This window comes from Megascapheus bottae, chromosome 17 (genome assembly GCF_031878675.1).
Source record: "Megascapheus bottae isolate mThoBot1 chromosome 17, mThoBot2.hap1, whole genome shotgun sequence".
NCBI lineage: Eukaryota > Metazoa > Chordata > Mammalia > Rodentia > Geomyidae > Megascapheus > Megascapheus bottae.
In genome coordinates this window covers 38,327,023-38,346,525 of record NC_143525.1, presented here as the reverse complement: position 1 = coordinate 38,346,525, position 19,503 = coordinate 38,327,023, and the positions used below count along the sequence as shown (strand labels likewise).

Below are 19,503 nucleotides of genomic sequence, written 5' to 3'. Positions count from 1 at the left end.
ACTCAGGTAGTGAGCATATTTCCTTTTATACAATGTTTTCTGATCTTTCACTGTCTCCCAGTCTCCCTTTTTCCCATCTCTGACCATACGTTGTATAGTTCACTCTCATCATTGTCCAGTAGTGAGTTCCACTGCTGGACTTTTTCACCCCTTTTCCCCCAAGCTTTGGACTCTCCTTCCAACTCTTCCAAAAATATACACTTCAATAAAGAAGACAGAATCATTCAAAACATACAAATTAAAAACTAAAAAAAAAGAAAGAGAGAGGTCTGTCACTTCCATATCTTAGAATTTGTGTTGATGTGTGGATTTTTTCCATATCTTTATTATTGTAATTAATAGAAGGGTTACATGATATTTGCCAGATAGGAGGTGCATTAATTCCCATACATTGATACCCTTTCTCATGTCTTGGTCCCCATTTCCCTCCCCCCCACCCCCATCCCTCATCTTCTTTTCCCCCCTTCCCTATCAAAGTTCAAATAACCAAATACAAATATATCCGATATATCAGGTAACAAAGTGAGTTACTGTAACAATATGAGATAATCAAGGGACAGCAAAAGAGATGAGAGATAACATAGTACCTTAACAACAACAATCATTCATTATATGGCTTAGGTTTCTATATCCTAGAGATCCTTTCATTTAGCATCATATGATATGGCCTTTTGTATCAAGGTTTTGCTCTATTGCAGATCTCTGCTAGTAGAGCCCAGGGTTTCTACTGATTATGACAAATGAGGGAAACCATTGAGCCTCAGTTACTTTGAGTCTGGCTTACTTCACTTAATATGATTTTTTCTAAGTCTTTCCATTTCCTTACAAATGGTGTGACGTCATTCTTTCTGACAGCAGCATAGAATTCCATTATGTACAAATACCACATCTTGTTGATCCACTCATCAACTGAGGAACATCTAGGTTGGTTCCATATCGTTGCTATGGTAAATAGTGCTGCAATGAACATTGTTGTGTTGGTGGATTTAGTATGTCCTTGTTTCTGGATGATTGGGTAAATGCCAAGTAGTGAAATGGCTGGGTCATAGTCTATATTTAGTCTTTTGAGGAACTGCCATACTGCTTTCCATAGTGGTTGAATGAGTTTCCATTCCCACCCACAGTGTAGTAGTGATCCCTCCTGGCCACATCCCCTCCAGCATCTGTTGTTATTAGTTTTCTTGATCCTGGCCATTCTAACTGGAGTGAGGTGGAATCTTAGTGTTGTTTTGATTTGCATTTCTTTTATGACCAGAGATGTTGAGCATTTTTTCATGTGTCTATAGGCCATTTTTGTTTCTTCTTCAGAGAAGACTCTCTTTAAGTCTTTGGCCCATTTTTTAATGGGATGGTTGTTACTTTGGAGATTATTTTTGGATTGAGTCAATTTTTTGAGCTGTTGATATATTTTAGATATGAGGCCTTTGTCCTTTGTATGGTTGGTGAAGATCTTCTCCCACTCTGCAGGCTTCGTAATTAGTTTATTAGCTATGTCCTTTGCCATACAAAAGCTTTGCAGTTTGATGCAGTCCCACTTATCCAGCCTTGCTCTGATTTGTTGTGATTCTTGGTCCTTATTAAGAAAGTTTCGACCTGTGCCAAGGAGGCCTAGTGTATCTCCTATTTCTTCTTGTAAAATTTTCAGTGTGTCAGCTTTTACCTCCAGGTCTTTGATCCATTTGGAGTTAATTCTAGTGCAGGGTGACAAAGAAGGATCCAACTTTAGTTGTCTGCAGGTGCTTAACCAGTTCTGCCAGCACAACTTGTTGAAGAGGCTGTCTTTCTTCCATTCTATTTTTTTTTGTTCCCTTGTCAAAGATTAGGTGGCCATAGGTCTGTGGTTTAATATCTGGGTCCTCAGTTCTATTCCATTGGTCTTCAGGCCTGTTCTTGTGTCAGTACCAAGCTGTTTTGATAATTATAGCCCTGTAATAGAGTCTAAAGTTTGGCATTGAATTTCCTCCTGTGCTGTTCTTTCTGCTAAGAAGTGTTTTTGCTCTACGGGATGTTTTATTACTCCATATGAAATTTTGGATTGCCTCTATTTATTTAAAGAATGACTTCGGGATATTGATGGGAATGGCAGTTGATTTGTGAGGGTTAATTTTATACTCTGCTACCATTCCAAAGTTTTGAATCATCTCAAGGAGCTTGGAAGTAGAGTCTATAAGATTCTTTAAATACAGAATCATGTCATCTACAAAGAGGAAAAGTTTTACTTCCTCTTTCCCTATTGGATCCCCTTTATGCCTGCTTCTTGCCTTATTGCACTGGCTAGGAATTCTAATACTATGTTAAAGAGGAATGAAGAGAGTGGACATCCTTGTCTCGTGCCTGATTTTAGAGGGAATGGCTTTAGCTTTTCTCTGTTAAGTATAATACTAGCTGTGGGTTTGTCATACACAGCCTTTATTATACTGAGGAATGTTCCATGGATTCCTAGTTTCTCCAGAGCTTTTAACATAAAGGGGAGTTGAATCTTGTCAAATGCCTTTTCAACATCTATTGAGACAATCGTGATTTTTGTCCCTGCTCCTGTTGATGTGTTGAATTATATTAATTGATTTGCATATGTTGATCCAGCTTTGCCTCCCTGTGATGAAACCTGTTTGATCATAGTGTATAATTTTTTTTGATGAGTTGTTGTAGATGGTTGGCCAGTATTTTGTTGAGAAGTTTTGCATCGATGTTCATCAAAGAAATAGGTCTATAGTTCTCTTTCTTTGATGAATCTCTGTCTGGTTTGGGGATAAGGGTTATACTGGCTTCATAGAATGAATTTGGTAAAGAGCCTTCATATTCAATTTCATTGAAGAGCTTGAGGACTATTGGTGTGAGCTCTGCTTTGAAGACCTTATAGAATTCAGCTGTGAATCTATCTGGCCCTGAGCTTTTCTTAGGTGGAAGGTCTCTTATTGCCATTTCTATTTCAGTGCTTAAAATAAGCCTGTTGAGTTGGGTTAGTTCTTCTTGGTTCAGTGTGGGTATGTTAATATTGGCTGGGAATTCGTCCATTTCTTCTAGATTCTCAAATTTGTTGGCGTAAAGGTTTGAGAAGTATTCCCTCATGATACTCTGGATCTTGGTAATTTCCATCCTGATATTACCATTTTCGTCTGTGATTTTATTTCGGTATGCTCCCTTCTTGTTTTGGTAAGATTTGCTAAGGTTTTGTCAATTTTGTTAATTCTTTCAAAGAACCAACTCCTTGTTTTGTTGATTCTTTCTATAGTTTTTTTGGATTCCAATTCATTTAATTCTGCTTTGATTTTAGAAATTTGCTTCCTTCTAGTTGCATTAAGGTTGGTTTGTTGCTCTTTTTCCAGGAGCTTAAGGTGACACATTAAATTGTTGGTTTGCGATTTTTCCAATTTGTTATTGTAGGCACTCAGAGCTATAAATTTTCCTCTGAGTACTGCCTTTGCCATGTCCCAAGGGAGCTGATATTTTGTGTGCTCCTTTTTGTTAAATTTTATAAACTGTTGGATTTCTGTTCTGATCTCTTCAATTACCCATTGGTGATTCAGCAATATGTTGTTCAGTCTCCATGAGTTACAGGGTTTTCGTTGGTGGAGATGTGTGTTCAGTTCCAATTTGATGCCCTGTGGTCTGAGAGAGTGCAGGGAATAATTTCAATGTTTCTGAATCTGCCTAGGTTTGTTTTATGGCCTAAAATGTGGTCTATTTTGGAAAATGTTCCATGTGCTGCTGAAAAAAATGTATATTGTGTTGTTGCTGGGTGGAATAATCTGCTGATGTCTGTTATATCTAGTTGGTCTATATAGTTGTTCATTTCTAAGGTTTCTCTGTTGAGTTTTTGCCTTGTTGATCTGTCTATAGGTGAGAGTGGTGTGTTAAAGTCACCAACAATCACTGTGTTTCAATCTATGTATGGTTTCAGTGAAAGTAAAGTTTGCTTGTTGAAGTTCGGGATTCGGTGTGTAGATATTTAGGATGGTTATGTGGTTATGATGTGTGGATTTTTTATATAACTATGCAGAGGCATATAGGCATTATGCCTTTGTGTTTCTCTCCTAGCAATATCCCCTTTTGGTCTCACTCTGTGTGAATATCCTGTACAACTGATCATACCCCAGTGTATTTTAGATTTAGTGTATTGGATTTCCACATATCATAGAGAAAATCCTTCAAAGATTTTTGTAGGCATTATTCCACTGTCTGCTTTCAAAGAAGACCTCATATGAGAATCCTGAAGCTTTTGTACCTAAGTGTTTCCCACTGTTCCTGCCCATTACCAGATTCTAGGACATTATCCTCATTACAGGTTTTAGAACTTATCTTGTGATCATGAATGAATGTAGGAAGAGGCGGAAGGAATTGTGTCTGATCCAGTTTGCCCTTCGAAAACCTGATTATTTAAAAAATAATCTTCAGGCCAGGAGTTTGGCCTAGTGGTAGAGTGCTTGCCTAGCATACAAGAAGACCTGGACTTGAGCTGAGGCTCAAGGGGTAGAGCTCTAGCCTTGAGAAAGTCCAAGGATAGCGCTCAGGCCCTGAGCTCAAGCCCAGGATTGGCCAATAAATAAATAAATAAAAAGTGATCTTCAACAAGCTGTAGAGGGGATTTCAATCTCAGTGTCATTCAAACTCTTGCCAATTCAAATCATTATTGCCCAGTCTTACAGCTTTTTACTTGGAAATAATTCTTACATCGATTGGCTCATTATATGCCCTGTGCTATCAGTGTTATTTTTCTATTATGATACATTCTGTTTATTTATTTCATAGTGTTATTTATATTCATTGCAATCTGAGCCACCATAATACAAGTGTGCCCTTTTATGTTCTTTATCAAAAACCTTCAGAGGATTTAGTATGCCCTAGGTTCTGGATGGTTGGGTAAATATTAAATTCACTAGCACAACAATGTTCATTGCAGCATTATTCACCATAGCAAAGGTGTGGAACCAACCTAGATGTCCCTCAGTTGATGAGTGGATCAACAAGTTGTGGTATTTGTACACAATGGAATTCTATGCTGCTGTCAGAAAGAACGACATCGCCCCATTTGTTAGGAAATGGAAAGACTTAGAAAAAATCATATTAAGTGAAGTAAGCCAGACTCAAAGGAACTTAGGCTCAATGGTTTCCCTCATTTGTCATAACCAGTAGAAACCTTGGGCTCTACTAGCAGAGATCTGCAATAGAGCAAAACCTTGATACATAAGGCCATATAGTATGAAGCTAATTGAAAGGACCTCCAGGATATTAAACAAAAGCCATATAACGAATGATTGTTGTCCTTAATGTACTATGTTATCTCTCATCTCCTTTGCTGTCTCTTGGTTATCTCATATTGTTACAGTACCTCACTTCGTTATCTGATATATTGAATTTATTTGTATTTGATTATTTGAAATTTGATAGGGAAGGGGGGAAAACCAAGATGGGGGAGGGGCGGTGGGGGGAGGGTAAAGGGTACCAAGACATGTGAAAGGGTATCAATGTATGTGAATTAATGCACCTTCTATATGGCAAATATCATGTAATCCTTTTATTAATTACAATAAAAAAATTAAAAAAACCTTCAGAGGCCTCACATTTCTAAGGAAATGTCTCTTCTCTCTCTCTCTCTCTCTCTCTCTCTCTCTCTCTCTCTCTCTCTCTCTCTCTCTCTCTCTCTTTCTCTTTCTATCTCTAGTATCCAAAACCACCTGGAATTTAGGCTCAACTTCTCAGTCACAATTCCCCAACATAGAGAGACTGCTGCAAGCCTGGACTAATTATTCCCTAAGTGTGTCCTCAGTAGTCTCAGCCTGGCACTTTCATCTTATTTCTCAGCACATTTAGATCCTCCTCCTGCTCTACCTCACCTAGGGTTCCCTTCATTGCCTATTAGAATCCAACCCATTCCATACACTAGGGTTCACCTCCCCCACCTAAAGGATCCCTAGAATTTTAGCTGGAAATGATAAAATTCTCTTCTGAATTCATGAGCTATGTACTCTTTCCAGTAACCCTCACATCAGACAAACTTATGCATACAAATTACAAACCCCTAGTGGGCAAATTAGCCCATCCCTGGAATGCCCTGGACCACCTGTACCACCATGCATGCCTGGCTACCTGTTGGTGCTTAATAGTATTTACATAATAAAAACAGGCCCAGGAATTCCCTCTCAATCACAGTTTTTTTTTTCTGTCTAATAAGTACCTGCAAAGCCCTGCTGCTCTGTCTTGCTCTCCCATGGAATGATTTTGCTTCTCAGTTGCACACACATCATGGAGTGATTTATTGCATCTGTTCCCCAAATGTACCCTAAAAGTGAGACAGTGAGGTTAAGGCTTTTGCAGATATGGTGAACTTTGAACATATCATTTTCCTCCCACATTGGTTCTCAGTAAACCACCCTTCAGATGCTTCTGTGAAATAAATAAATCCCCCCCCCAAAAGTTTTATAGGTGTGTGTGTGTGTGTGTGTGTGTGTGTGTGTGTGTGTGTGTGTGTATGTCTTGGGAAGTAGTAGGAGTTTTTAGATAGAAATCAATTCCTGAAAACTCATTTGTTTTAACATATTTTCTAAATGGAAAAATCCTCGGGTTAGAGAGAGAGAGAGAGAGAGAGAGAGAGAGAGAGAGAGAGAGAGAGAGAGAGAGAGAGAGAGAGAGAGAGAGAGAGAGGAGGGAGGGAGGGAGGGAGGGAGAGGGAGAGAGAGAATTTTGAGCTGCATACTTAGAATATTTGTAAGCTAGATAGTGTAAAAGTTTTAACCAGAAAACTAAAGGTCTCATTTTTAAGTTTATAATTTCAGTAATAAAATCTATACATTAAATCAAATAGCATCATGAAGCCATTTTATTTATTACTCTCTTCTAAATACATAAGAAAATTCCTGGAAGAAATACTGTAAAAATGTTGATGTATGGGTGATAAAATTGTTCCCCTTTTTGTACATGTCTGTATTTTCAATAATTAGCATATCTTATTTTTATGTGCAAATGCAAATATTTTCTAAAATACAGCTTTTACTTAAAAAGAGTTTTGGAATGGGGAGGTGCTGAGAAAAGGGTTTTAAAAAATCTTTTCTAATAGGAGCTGTTAAAAATGTGCAATGTGATCACTTTTAGGATTTCTCTCTCCCACTTTATTGAGATTTAATTTTCTTCTAGTAATTTTGAATATAAATGACTTTCCTCCCTATGGGAGTTTCAGAAATTGTGAATACCACTTTCCAATATTTTTTTCTATCCAGGACTTCTCCAATTTTTCCTTATGCTTGCTGTTATTCCCTTTTCTTTTCTTTTTTAATTTTTTTAGGTTCAAGACTGGTGTTCAAACTCATACATAGCGCATTCACACATTGGCTTGTGTTCTACCTATTAAGCCATGCTTCCACCCCCGCCCTTTTTTTAAAATCACATTTTCTAGCTAGCTGCCTTTGTCAGTTCTCTGTCTTCAAAGCCCCCTGGATTTGAACTGAGTTCCTTTTCATTGGGCTTTGACAGGAAGCAGTTCAGGTGTGTGTCTGTATATCTCATAAGGGTCATTTAATTTACTTTTCTTTATTCCATATCCACTGCCCTGAACATCCTATCTGTTAACTGAAGGCCATGTTCTATGTGTTCATTCTAGTTATCTCATTACTGAAGGCAGCAGTATAATCATGTCCTCATCATTCCATGGTCTTCTGAATGAAAATTTCTTCAACCATTTCCTATGTGAAGACCTGTGCAGAAGGCAGAGATGGCATTTAATGCAAAACAGGAAGCAAATTCCTGTCATGTAAGAGGATCTATAGGTGCATGTACCTGTAATAGAAAAATATCAATAAATAATGAAAGGAGCTTGGGCATACACAGCAGGTGGCTGACATTAGTTTGGCATTTGAAGTCCCGTATCTATAAGCTAAGGAATAACAGCCGCATTTTTCCTTTAGGTGAAGTGGTGAGGTTTCTTCCTCACTGGTTTTGAAGGTTACCTGAGAATGATTCAACAGGTCTCAAAAAGTGAGTTGGGTTTTGAGTTCTTTTTGTCTGTTTGTTTTGGTCCGCCATGGAGCTTGAACTCAGGACCTCAGCATTGTCCCTGAGCTTTTTTGCTCAAAGTGAGTGTTCTACCAATTGAGCTACAGCTCTACTTTCAGTTTCCAGGTGGTTAACTGAAGAGTCTCACAGACTTTCCTGCCTGGGCTGGCTTTGAACGTCAATCCTCACGTCTCAGCTTCCTAAGTAGTTAGGAGTACAGGCGTGAGCTAGCTATGCCCAGCTAAAACGTGATTTTAATTCTATAAAGAACCCTAGTTACTCCCCAATCGTATCATCTCTGACAAATGACCATCCTTATCTCTCACACACTTTCTGCTTTTGAGAGGACCTGTTCTAACAAAGGAATGCTTGATCCTTGAATGGTTTCCTGAACCATTTAACTGAATATTCCTCCCTCCTATTTAATTGCTGGATAGCATAGAATACCTTGTGTTAGAAAATTAATGACTAAAATAAGATCTCAGTAAGGTCTTATACTTTTGTTATCTTTAAGCAGTCATGCAATGGAGTTTCAGCATATCAGTCTGTGAGAACAACGCATCATTATCAGTGCCATCTCTTCTTATCATTTTCCATGTCTCCCAAATCCATCCACCCCAATTTACCTAGTCTGGATTGTATTTGCCTATCCTTCTTCTCTCCATTCATCTGGTGCCTTCTCCTTGACCTTACTGCTACTTCCCCTTCTGCCCTTACCACATCCAACAACACTTGTTTCAACTTCCTGGTATTCATTTTGTTAAACTGTGAGTTAATTGTTCAAGAGAGTTACAGCACTGGAATCCTCCCCTTCATATACCATGCTACAGTTAATACACGTGTGTATAAAAACATATGACCATGTATATGTTTAACATATATATATATATATCATTAGGTCTCCCTTCCACATGTGAGAGAAAACATGCTATCTTTGACTGTTTGAGCCTGACTTACCTCACCTAGCATAATTTTTCCCAGGACCTTATGTCTTTCTTACTTGGATTAAAATTCTGGGTTTTTTTTTGGTTTTGTTTTGTTTTGTTTTGTTTTTTAAGGAGAACATGGTTTTCAGAAACTCTTTCTGTACTAGGCATTATTCTTTGGACAAACTCTACTGTGTTACCTAGCATGGCATTACCAAAACTGAATACTCTAATTTGAATTCATTTTCTAGTGAATGAGCCAATTAGTTCTCATGACAAGGAAACTAGCCTTCTATAAATGTAGCTTAGGATTGTATTGAGTTATTACAAACGTGCAAAGGATTCATTTCTAAGTCTACCTAGAACAATAGGTAACTTCAAATCCATTGTTTCCCATTCTGTTAATATGTGACTGACCGAGATAATCTTAAGGAGCCCATTAGACCACCCTTTCATCCATTCATCCATCTATCCATCCATCCATCAACAAGTAGCTATTCTTGCTAGTTTTAGAGCAATTAAAACATTCAGTGCAACATTCACTCCCTGAATTAACTCAGATGCTTGCTCTTTAAGATACTCACTCCTCCTCAGATATTTTAAATCGGGTGACAAAAGGTGCTATGTAAGAAATACTTTGTTTTACTCTCTGCCCACAATGAGAATGTGGAATTGTTGTAACACTTAAGGAAGAATTACCCCTCCTGGATTTCAGAGCCATAATAAGAAATAGTTTTAGACAGACGACATGGTCTCATGTGTATTTCTTTTCCCAGAATTATCTCTGGAAGACAAAAATAGAGATATAAAACTCCTAAGAACCAAGTTGAAAATAAGGAACATAGCCACACTTCCTTTATTACAGGGATTTCCAGAGTATTCACAACATGCATGAGTTTGGAAGAATTTAAAAAAAATTTCATTCCACTCTCGCATGTTCCAAATAAAGAAAATTATCTCAAAAGAAGAAATATTATTTCCATGTGATTACATTAACATAGACAAAATTTCTACCACACTGTTTGATATTTTTCTTATTATAAAAAAAGATTGTTTTAAATTAATTGTAACAAAGGCTCGTAAGAACACCATGGACTTTATTATGACTGAGGGCTGTTATGACTGAGGTAAAAAGTAAAGAGTAAGGGAAAAATTGTGAGAGAGATTATTTCAGAGAATAGGACAGGGAAAGAAGTCATAGGCTCTGCAAATTAATTATCTCAGGTACATATCACATACTTCTTTCGCCTTACAATTTTATGAGAAAAGGAGATTTCTGGGTTTTCCTCTTCCTAAATGAAGGCTCACTCGAGGCTCAGACTGGGAGTGATCTGAGCAAAATTACTCTACTATACATGGCTGAGATACTGTCAAAAGTTTAGATTTTCAACCTTTGTTCAAGGTTGACTTGCCCACGCAGCAATGAATTTTGATTCAGCCTTGACTACGTGTATTCATCTATTCTTCTGGTAAAGTGCAGCCCAGTTTTCCTATACTAGATCTATTCACAGGTGTGTAGTCTCGGTTCACATCTTCAGAGCTTAATTGGAGCTCGTTCTTGTGCATGTCACAGAATTCCACGGCACAGAAGGGAGGAGGTTCAATGGAACATGGACTCTTCCTTGTTGTTTGGTGTTGGCGACATGTTCTAGGGTTGAAGATATAAATGAGTACATGAAATATTAGCTATGAAGAATACTATGAAGAGTTCCAGAGCAGAGGCTGGGTAGGCAAGGCAAGGGTTCATGGCTCATGAATCAAACTTATAAGAAAAAACTGACAAGGACTCATCCTCTCGAGAATAATAAAAATACTCCAGACTGGCTAGACATGGCTAGAATACACAAAGGCATGGAGAAATACAAAATCAGTGATCCTCTTGGCAAAGGCCATAACCTTGGAAATGTGCTTTTGAGGTTAGGGTAGATGACACCTGGGCTGGAGTATGGAGGCGAGAGGGAAATTTTCAAATCTCTATTCCTCTAGGCATTTTCAGGAGAGTGGGGTTTTGTTTGTTTGTGTTCGCTTACTTTGGAGAGGAAAAAATGGTCTTTGGTATAATTAGCTTGCTCTGCTTTGACCTTCTGTCTACCTTTGTATCTCACTGTGGCATGTGTGTGATCTTTTGTACCTGGCATAAAACATCTAAAAGTTGGATCTCCTGGCTGTACACACAGTTGTCATTCAGTAGTCATTATCTTGTTTGACTTTCTGGAGTCTGCTGAATTGTTGGTGGACTTCTTCTCTTAGCTGCTGTGGTAATAAACTCATGGTCTCTTTCTCTCTTCAGCACTGACTCTGACTCTAAGCATCTCTGTAGCATCCCTGGGTGATTTATTTCACTTGCTTCTATTCAACTTCCTACAGAAGGATTCCTAATTTGCCCAGGAAGGATCTTTCTTCTTTCTAGTTGTGGAGGCCATCCACTTAGGCATTCCTATTTGGTACCAGGATTAACCTCAACCTTATCATGTTTGCATCGTTGTCTGCCTTCTGCATCCTGGATCACCACGGCGTCTATCTTAATCTTTTTTTGGAATACTGACCTTGGCATGCCAATATTTTGCTAGATTATTCACTGAATAGTCATAATCTTCACACACACACACACACACAAACACACACACACACAGAAAGAGAGAGACAGAGACAGACAAACAGAGAGACAGAGACAGAGAGACAGAGTCAGAGAGAGGAGAAACAAGGAGAAAGGGGCGGGGGAGAGAGAAAACATTGTCAGTGACCTTTATTTTCTGGCCTTGACTCCCTCTGAATTTCCCCCTGCACCTTATAATCAAGTTTATTGACAATGAATCATGCTCCAGTGCTTTCTGTTCTATGATAATAACACTGATAACAGACCCCTTATTTTTAAGGTCTAATTGGGCTCCCTATTTGTGCTAAAATTATTTTACACAATCCTTATGTTAACCCTATGTGGTAGGTTCTTTTGGTCTCCTTATATTAGGAAGAGGACATTGAGGTGTACAGATGAAATAATTTACCCAGACTCACAGTAGTCAGTGGTGGAGCCAAGATGCCTACTGTTCAGCATGATGCTAGGTTGTTTTTCTCATCTGTTGCACAAGCTGTTTCCCCAGTCTGGAATTTCCTCCTCTCACCTGCTGATTTATTGACAGTATTCATCCTTCAAGCTACATTATGTGTCACTTCCTTCAAGAATCCTGGTACTTCTCTGTGGTCTTATTGTTCCCTATGCTTTCAGGATTCTTGAACACTGTATCTGCTATTCTTCTGCTAGACCACTCCCTGGAAAGCGAGTGGCATGTCATGAGTCTGGTAATCGTTAGATCACAAAACCTTCAAGTTTACGCATCCTCTTGAGTCACCCTAGTGGTGTCATCCAACCAGTTCAAAGTATGTCAACCCTCAAACCTCACCAATAATTTGTCTCTGATCCTTTCTCCCTTGGTAGCATTCCAATCATGCTATAAAGTTGTTTCATGAATTTCCTGCGGTGTGTGATGATTTGTTACAAGGTACTATGATGTGTGCTTAGCCCCTTGCTCCCCACAAAAAATGTATAAAACATGCTGTACCCCTGAGCTCGGGGCCTCTCAGCATTACTGGTTGTGGCCATGTACGTTGGAGACCCAAGCTCAAGCTTACAATAAAGACTCCCTTGCTTTTACATTGGTGACAGTCTCTGATGGTCTTTTGGGACAAGGCTTCCTGAATTCGCGCTTAACAAAAGCCTGTTATCTCCAATTAACCACCAGAAAACCAGCAGTGGCACTATGCCTCTAACCTATTTAGCCTGCTAATTGGGTTCTCTATTTTTTTTTCTATTGTGTTGTCCATGAGCATTTAAGTTATTTCTAATTTTCTACTCTGTTATCAACAGTACAGAACATTCTTCTACATTTGTTTTCTTATATGCATTTATATCAGACATTTTCTATCTGGGCAATAAGGTATGTACAACCTTAGTTTTATTGGCCACTTCCATTGTACTTTTTAAGTTGATGTAGCACATGCATGGGTTTTAATCCTTTTCTTTAACAATGCATGGCGTTATCTGGCTTTTGTATTTCCTCAGTGATAGGGTTGACACAGAATCTTCAGTTGGGTATTTTGATAGCAAGGAGCAGGATCACATCACTGTGAGCCATAGGATCTTACTCCTCCTATATCTGTGCTTCTTACTTCACAATGCAAGGAATATTCTTATGAGAGAGAGGGAGAGACAGAGAGAAATACATACCTACGTATATTCTTTTGTGACCCAATCCCAAAATACTCCTGAAAAATAAAAAATCAGTGGAGACTATCATCTTCCAGACAGCTCTTGACCACTTTCTTCTTCGTGCTCCAGGGCAGTTTGAGTCTCACGTGGAAGGAGTTCATATGATGTGTGTTAGAATCATTATTCATATTGTGCCTTACATTCTCAAAACTAGCCCTATTTGGATAGGGAATCCCTGCTGGGCCTGGTGATTTCTCCCCGTGGAGATTGTATTGGTGTTTATTGACATGTAGTGTTAAGTCCTATTCCTCTTGCAGCTCTAGATTCCTGATCTCTCAATCCAAAGTGTACAGCCTCCAGTAATTGCTTAATACATGTTGGATTTTAAGCCAGTCACTGCTATGTTATCTAGAAGGAAAGATTTAGGCACTTATTAATATTTTTTCATAGGATCTGATTGACCCAAACTCAACTTTTTCTTGCTAGAGAGAAGTATTTTTTTTTTCATTTTCTTTTTTGGCCAGTCCTGGCGCTTGAACTCAGGACCTGAGTACTGTTCCTTGGGCTTTTTCCTCAAGGCTAGCACTCTGCCACTTAAGCCACAGCGCCATTTCTGGCTTTTTCTATGTATGTGGTACCAAGGAATCGAACGCATGTCTTCGTGCATGCTAAGCAAGCACTCTACCATTAGGCCAAACTCCCAGCTGGTAGAAGTATTTTTTAAATAATAAACAACAACAGCAGCAACAACAACAACAAACCCTTTCTCTGCAATAGTGTATTTAATTTCCTTATGAACCACCAAGAAGATGGTAGCTTGAAGTCAGTAACTGAAGTAAAAGCAGGAGACTACTTTCTGGTTTCTTGGTGTTGTTTTATTTGAGAGTTGAGTTTCCTGAGATAATTATAAGATGTCATTGTATTTTCAGCATGAAACTCTGATACAGAACCATATGGATTAGAGCAGTTCAGGGAGCTATCCAGTAGATCCAAGCATAAAAGGAATTGCTTCTTTAAAAGGTGTCTTGTAAAATGAAAATAATAATAAGGTGATATTGAGAATCTTCGCTTGCCATGGAATCTCTGTGCTTACCCACTCCTGCTAAGTATTATGGTTCATTTCACCATGTTACATTTAATAGAAAATACCCCAAGATATGTTTTAACCACATTTTAATCCATTCACTGGACTATAGTGGTAGAAGTTAGGCAAAGAAACTTACAATTCACTTTGGACAATGATTTGAGTTCCCTGTTGGGATTTATCAGGTAAAACGGTTTGTATTTGCTTCTTTTTTCTGCCTTAATCTGTTTTTATTGGGGTATGTGAGGTTAGAGAGGCTTTCTGCACATGTAGTGGTACCTGTCTACTTCAGAGTATTTCTGAGTTAAAATTCCAATCTCTCTGTTAAAAGTCTGTGTTGCAGACTGAAAATATACCTGTGGGGACTATCTCAACAACCACCAAGACATCTCCTTTTTTTTTTTTAGTTTTATTGGGTAGTTCCCTTATCTGGTTAATAAATGGAACAAGCCAGTACAAAGACAAAGAATGGGAGGATGGTACGGCGAAGGGTAGATACTAGCAGCTATTGCATACATGCCATGACCAGAGAGCGCTCTCTGAAACATGTTGCAGTGATTTTTGTGATGAACCCCTCAGATGTTAGAAACTGTTTATTGATACATACATGCCCATCAGCACCTGCACACACACTCAAACACACATAATTTTCTGTGGGGAGAAGGAGTCTCTGCTAGGGTACAAAGGAGCGTTGTATAAATCCTTCATACAAGTAGAGACAACATGGGATGTCACTCCTATTATCTGTTGTTGAATTGGTGTCGATGACATATGTTTATAAAGTACTTGAGTTTACACGGTTCAGTAATTGTGCCAAGAGTTTGCATTTCTATATGTGGAAGTAATTTTCTATCACTCCATTGTATACAAAATATTTAATTATTTCTCTTTTTTGTGTATATGTGTGCCAGTACTGGAACTTGAACTCAGGACCTAGGCACTGTCCTTTAGCATTTTTTTTTTTTTACTCAAGACAACCATCTGCCATTTGAGGCATAGATCCACTTCTGCTTTTTGTTGGTTGATTGGAGTTAATCTCACAGCCTTTCCTGACTAGGCTGGCTTTGAACCACGGTCTTCAAATCTCATCCTCCTGAGCAGATGATAAATATATCTCTTGATTGATGCCTTGATAGGCACCAAGTCTACCTACTTGAAGCAAGGACTGAATCAAGTCTGTGTCTGCTTTGCTTCCATTTACATACATTGTTTCAATTCCAATAAGACCTGGACAACTGTCCTGTGCTTTCCTCCAGATCCCTTTCCTGCCCTTCCCATCTACAAGGACTGCTCTTAAGTACGCTCTTTCTCACTTCATTCCATTACTGTTATCCAGCTGTTTTGCAACACATCGTTAAGACTGAAAGGTCAACAAGCTCTACTGCATGATCTTTAAAAAGCTGGTAATGTCAAGATAAATGCATCCTCTTAAATATGTTTTTAAAGGCCAGAATCATTCATGCATTTGGGGGAAAAGGATAACGACATCAAAATTATTACCAGAAGTCACTCCCTGTGCTCACTGGGGGCAGCCAGAATTTACTGCTCTGAGACAAAAAGAAGCCTCTACTAGCAACTGCCTATGTTTCTATCCTGGTGTGCACTTTTAGGGTATGAATAGCAAGTCATTCTTCTGTCTTCTTCAACCAAACATTGGGAACTCTGTACAAACCATACAAAGGAGCAATTACCCCCACTTCACATACAAATTCTTAACTTATACGGAAGACATTTTTTTTCCTTCTTGATATCAGTCCTTGAGCTTGAACTCATTGCCTTCCTTAGCACTGTCTCTGAGTGTCTTTGCTCAAGGCTAGTCCTCTACCACTTGAGCTCCACTTCTGACTTTCTAAAATAAAACATGGTATCATTTTTAATAACATTTTTTGGTTTTATGTTCAATCTGACATTTTTCCATTCCTCTGGTCTTAAAAAGATGAACTGATTTGATGTTATAAATAACCAACTGGTAATCAGAGGACATTAAGTTTGGTAACAGGAACTACCCTTGAGAATGAGTTTATTATGTGTGACTCCCATCCTTCATTTTAACAAATACATTACCTTTCTGTTCCTCTGTTTCCTTCTCCATAATATTGAGATGATAATCATTACAGCATTATTCTAAAGATCATCAGAAAATTTGCAGTATGGCCCTTGGTGTGGTGATTAATTAATACCAAGGTCCCAGGACTAAGCCGATTCTTGACATGTGGGGTGAGGGAGAACGATGGTCCTTCAAGGTATCATGGTTAAGTGTGTGGACTCAGTTTCAGGCTTGTTTGGCTTCACAGGAAGTTCTGCCTCCTTAGCCATGGACTGGCTTCACCATCAATCACTCAGGCCCAGTTACCTGGGGAAAACATAGTAACTTCTTCAGTCCGTTCTTATTTCTGCTTTGTCTCCTTGATAACTCTCTTCTCCATCAATGCATGGACCTGATATGGTTATCTCCTGTAGTTTTTCCAAGGTTATGTCACTTGCAATATATAACCCGTGGCATATTTTATGTGCTACAATTCATGTATCCTTCTATTATAAACTTGGAAAATTATCAATCCCGTGTCACGCACCATAGATATACAGTGACAAATTAGAAGGGAGAAAAGATCTAAATGTACTTTTGGCAAATCAGATATATTTTTCATTTGCTTTAATAAAGCATCTCATGTTTTATATATTGGCTAATATAACTGAATGGAATTATTTAACATTATCTTTTTTATGATGGACTATTCTACTTTATCATGATCACCTATAAAAGATTAATGCCCAAGCAATTGAGAATGTGATTTTTTTAATTTCTCAATGTATTTGCAGCAGAACATATTATTATAGTCATGACCCTAAGGACAAACTGCTTCTCCATGCTGAAAGCAGAAACTCAAATTCAGATTTACAGGGCAGATCCTCAGAGTTTTGAAGCCCAGTAGACATTGCTGACTTAAGTAAAAAATGATCGCCATTATCTTCCTGATAGCTGTCATGATACATAATCATAATAAATGACCCTAAATTATATTATAAATGATAGATGTATAACGTTTTATCAGAAGACATGCAATGTGACCTTCACAAATGCTTTGCAATGTCAGGAATAACAATTCCTGGTTTTCAGGTACAGAAGGAAAGGCTGAGTAGCCTTCTTGATCAGGTAATTGGCTGACACAGGAGCGTCATCTCACAGTATGCCTCCATAGCATCCCGATTCTCACACTTCTCGGCTCATTCCCTATATCCAGTCCACAGAACCTTGACTTTGCATCTGATGATAGCACTTAAACCTTAGTCATGTGTATGGGTGAAGACCTGGATTTTATTATACCAGCTTTAATAAGTCCAAATGAAACAGTACTAGCATGAACTTTTTTTCAGAAATTAAAATATCTTAATGCCTGCATCTCAGACAAAATATTGAAGTGTTCCAGACACTTTAACATTTGAATTTTAAAATGTGAATTTTGAGCCATATTTTTCCCTTATCTTTCTAAAGTAAAGCAAGTGAATATTACACATTCAGAAAAGAAATGCTTTTATAGTCGTGGTTGGCCTTTGCTTTAGAGAATTTCAAAAGCCTAGGAACTGTGTTTGAAGGGTGTAGTCCTTGAAAAGAAGGAGAACAACACTTACGCTGTAACACATCTCCTTTCAGGTGATTTGTGAACACCATAATTCAAGAATCCTCAAAAAGGCCTGGTGAAATAATGATTCATTCTATCATAACAAGTGAAGGCCTCAAATTGCCTGATTCACTTTTTATATTATTAGCTCAATACACATTTGTGTTTCCCCTTGCTTCTTACAGTTCTTCAAAAGAGGAACCTCACGCTTGAAACCCTTATGTTGTTGGAGTTGTAGATAGGAGTCACCATTTTGGATTTTTGTTGTTGTTGGGTTTTAGATAAATTTTTGCCTGGACTTGACTTTGTACCACAGTATTTCTCTGATCTTCACCTGAAAAATAGAATTTACAAGTGTGCATCTTCATGCTTGGCTCAGAAGCCTTCAACTAGTCTGTTTGGGAGAAGGCACAGATTCTCAGAATTTTAGGCTTCAGATGGGAACAGGTCTATATTTCGTTGTTTTGTATTAATTCAGCAAGTCCAAAGAACTTCTATGTCTCTAAAATCTACATGGCATGTGAGACTTGAGAGGGGAATGTTGAAAGATGGAAAACAGAAAGGCCTTCTACTGAGTTCTAGTCAAGAAGGCATTGTAAGTTCATATTTTGATCCCCTTTTCTGCTTCAAACACATAGCAGTAATGGAGAAAAATATAAAATGTAAAATTTAGGCTCAATGGTTTCCCTCATTTGTCACAATCAGTAGAAACCTTGGGCTCTCCTAGCAGAGATTTACAATAGAACAAAACCTAGATACATAAGGCCATATAGAATGAAGCTAAATGAAAAGACCTCCAGGATATAGAAACAAAGGCCATATAATGAGTGATTGTTGTCTTTAATGTACTATGTTATCTCTCATCTCTTTTGCTGTCCCGTGGTTATCTCATATTGTTACAGTATTTCACCTGGTTATCTGATATATTTTATATGTGTATTTGGTTATTTGAAGTTGGATAGGGAAGGGAAGAAAACAAGATGAGGGGCAGGGATGGGGGGAGGGAAATGGGGACCAAGACATGAGAAAGGATATCAATGTATGTGAGGTAATGCACCTTCTATCTGATGAATACATTGTAACCCTTCTATTAATTACAATAAAAAATATATTGGAAAAAAATGTAAAATTAGAACAGTCCATGTAGAGTTCTTCCTTAAATTATTAAAATACTTATTTAACCATAGTATAAATTCTTTAGTGTCTCTACCCAGTTTCCCACCTGAAAATGAACATGTATTAAATAATTTCCATATCCAGGTTCCACAGTAATAATTGTTCAAAATCTTATCTCTTCAATAAAAAATAATACATATGGTATGGTTTTTTTGCCCATCCTGAGGACTAAACTCAGGGTCTGAGCACAGTCCTTGGGCTTTCCTCAAGGTTAGTGTTCAACCACTTGAGCCATAGCACCAGTTCTGCTTTTTCTATGAATGTGGTACAGAGAATCAAACCTGGGTCTTCGTGCATGCAGGCAAGCACTGTACCACTAGACCAAACTCCTGGCCCCTGGTATTTTTTTTATCAAGTTATGAATTCTGAACATTCTTGTTTTAAATTTATCCTCATTTATTCTCTACAATTTCCATTCTTCCTGGAATATATTCCCCTTGGTAATCTTTGACTTTTATTGACTTACTTTTCTTCAAGTACCTTTGAATTTTATAAACTAAGTCT

At 38.1% G+C, this 19,503-nt stretch overlaps 1 protein-coding gene across 2 annotated transcripts in view; it reads left to right on the top strand.

Annotated features, from left to right (window-relative positions):
• The window catches only part of Ca10 (carbonic anhydrase 10 (inactive)), a 426,447-nt gene that overhangs the window by 91,208 nt on the left and 315,736 nt on the right, over positions 1 to 19,503 (top strand). Inside the window, exon 1 of one of the 2 annotated variants that reach the window (XM_090351056.1) lies at positions 7,932 to 7,968. The exons of the other annotated variant lie outside the window; for it this stretch is intronic. Coding sequence (XP_090207182.1) covers positions 7,947 to 7,968 — 22 coding nt within the window. The 5' untranslated portion in view covers positions 7,932 to 7,946. Of the gene's footprint in view, positions 1 to 7,931; positions 7,969 to 19,503 lie in introns of those variants that run through there. 2 annotated transcript variants of the gene reach the window in all.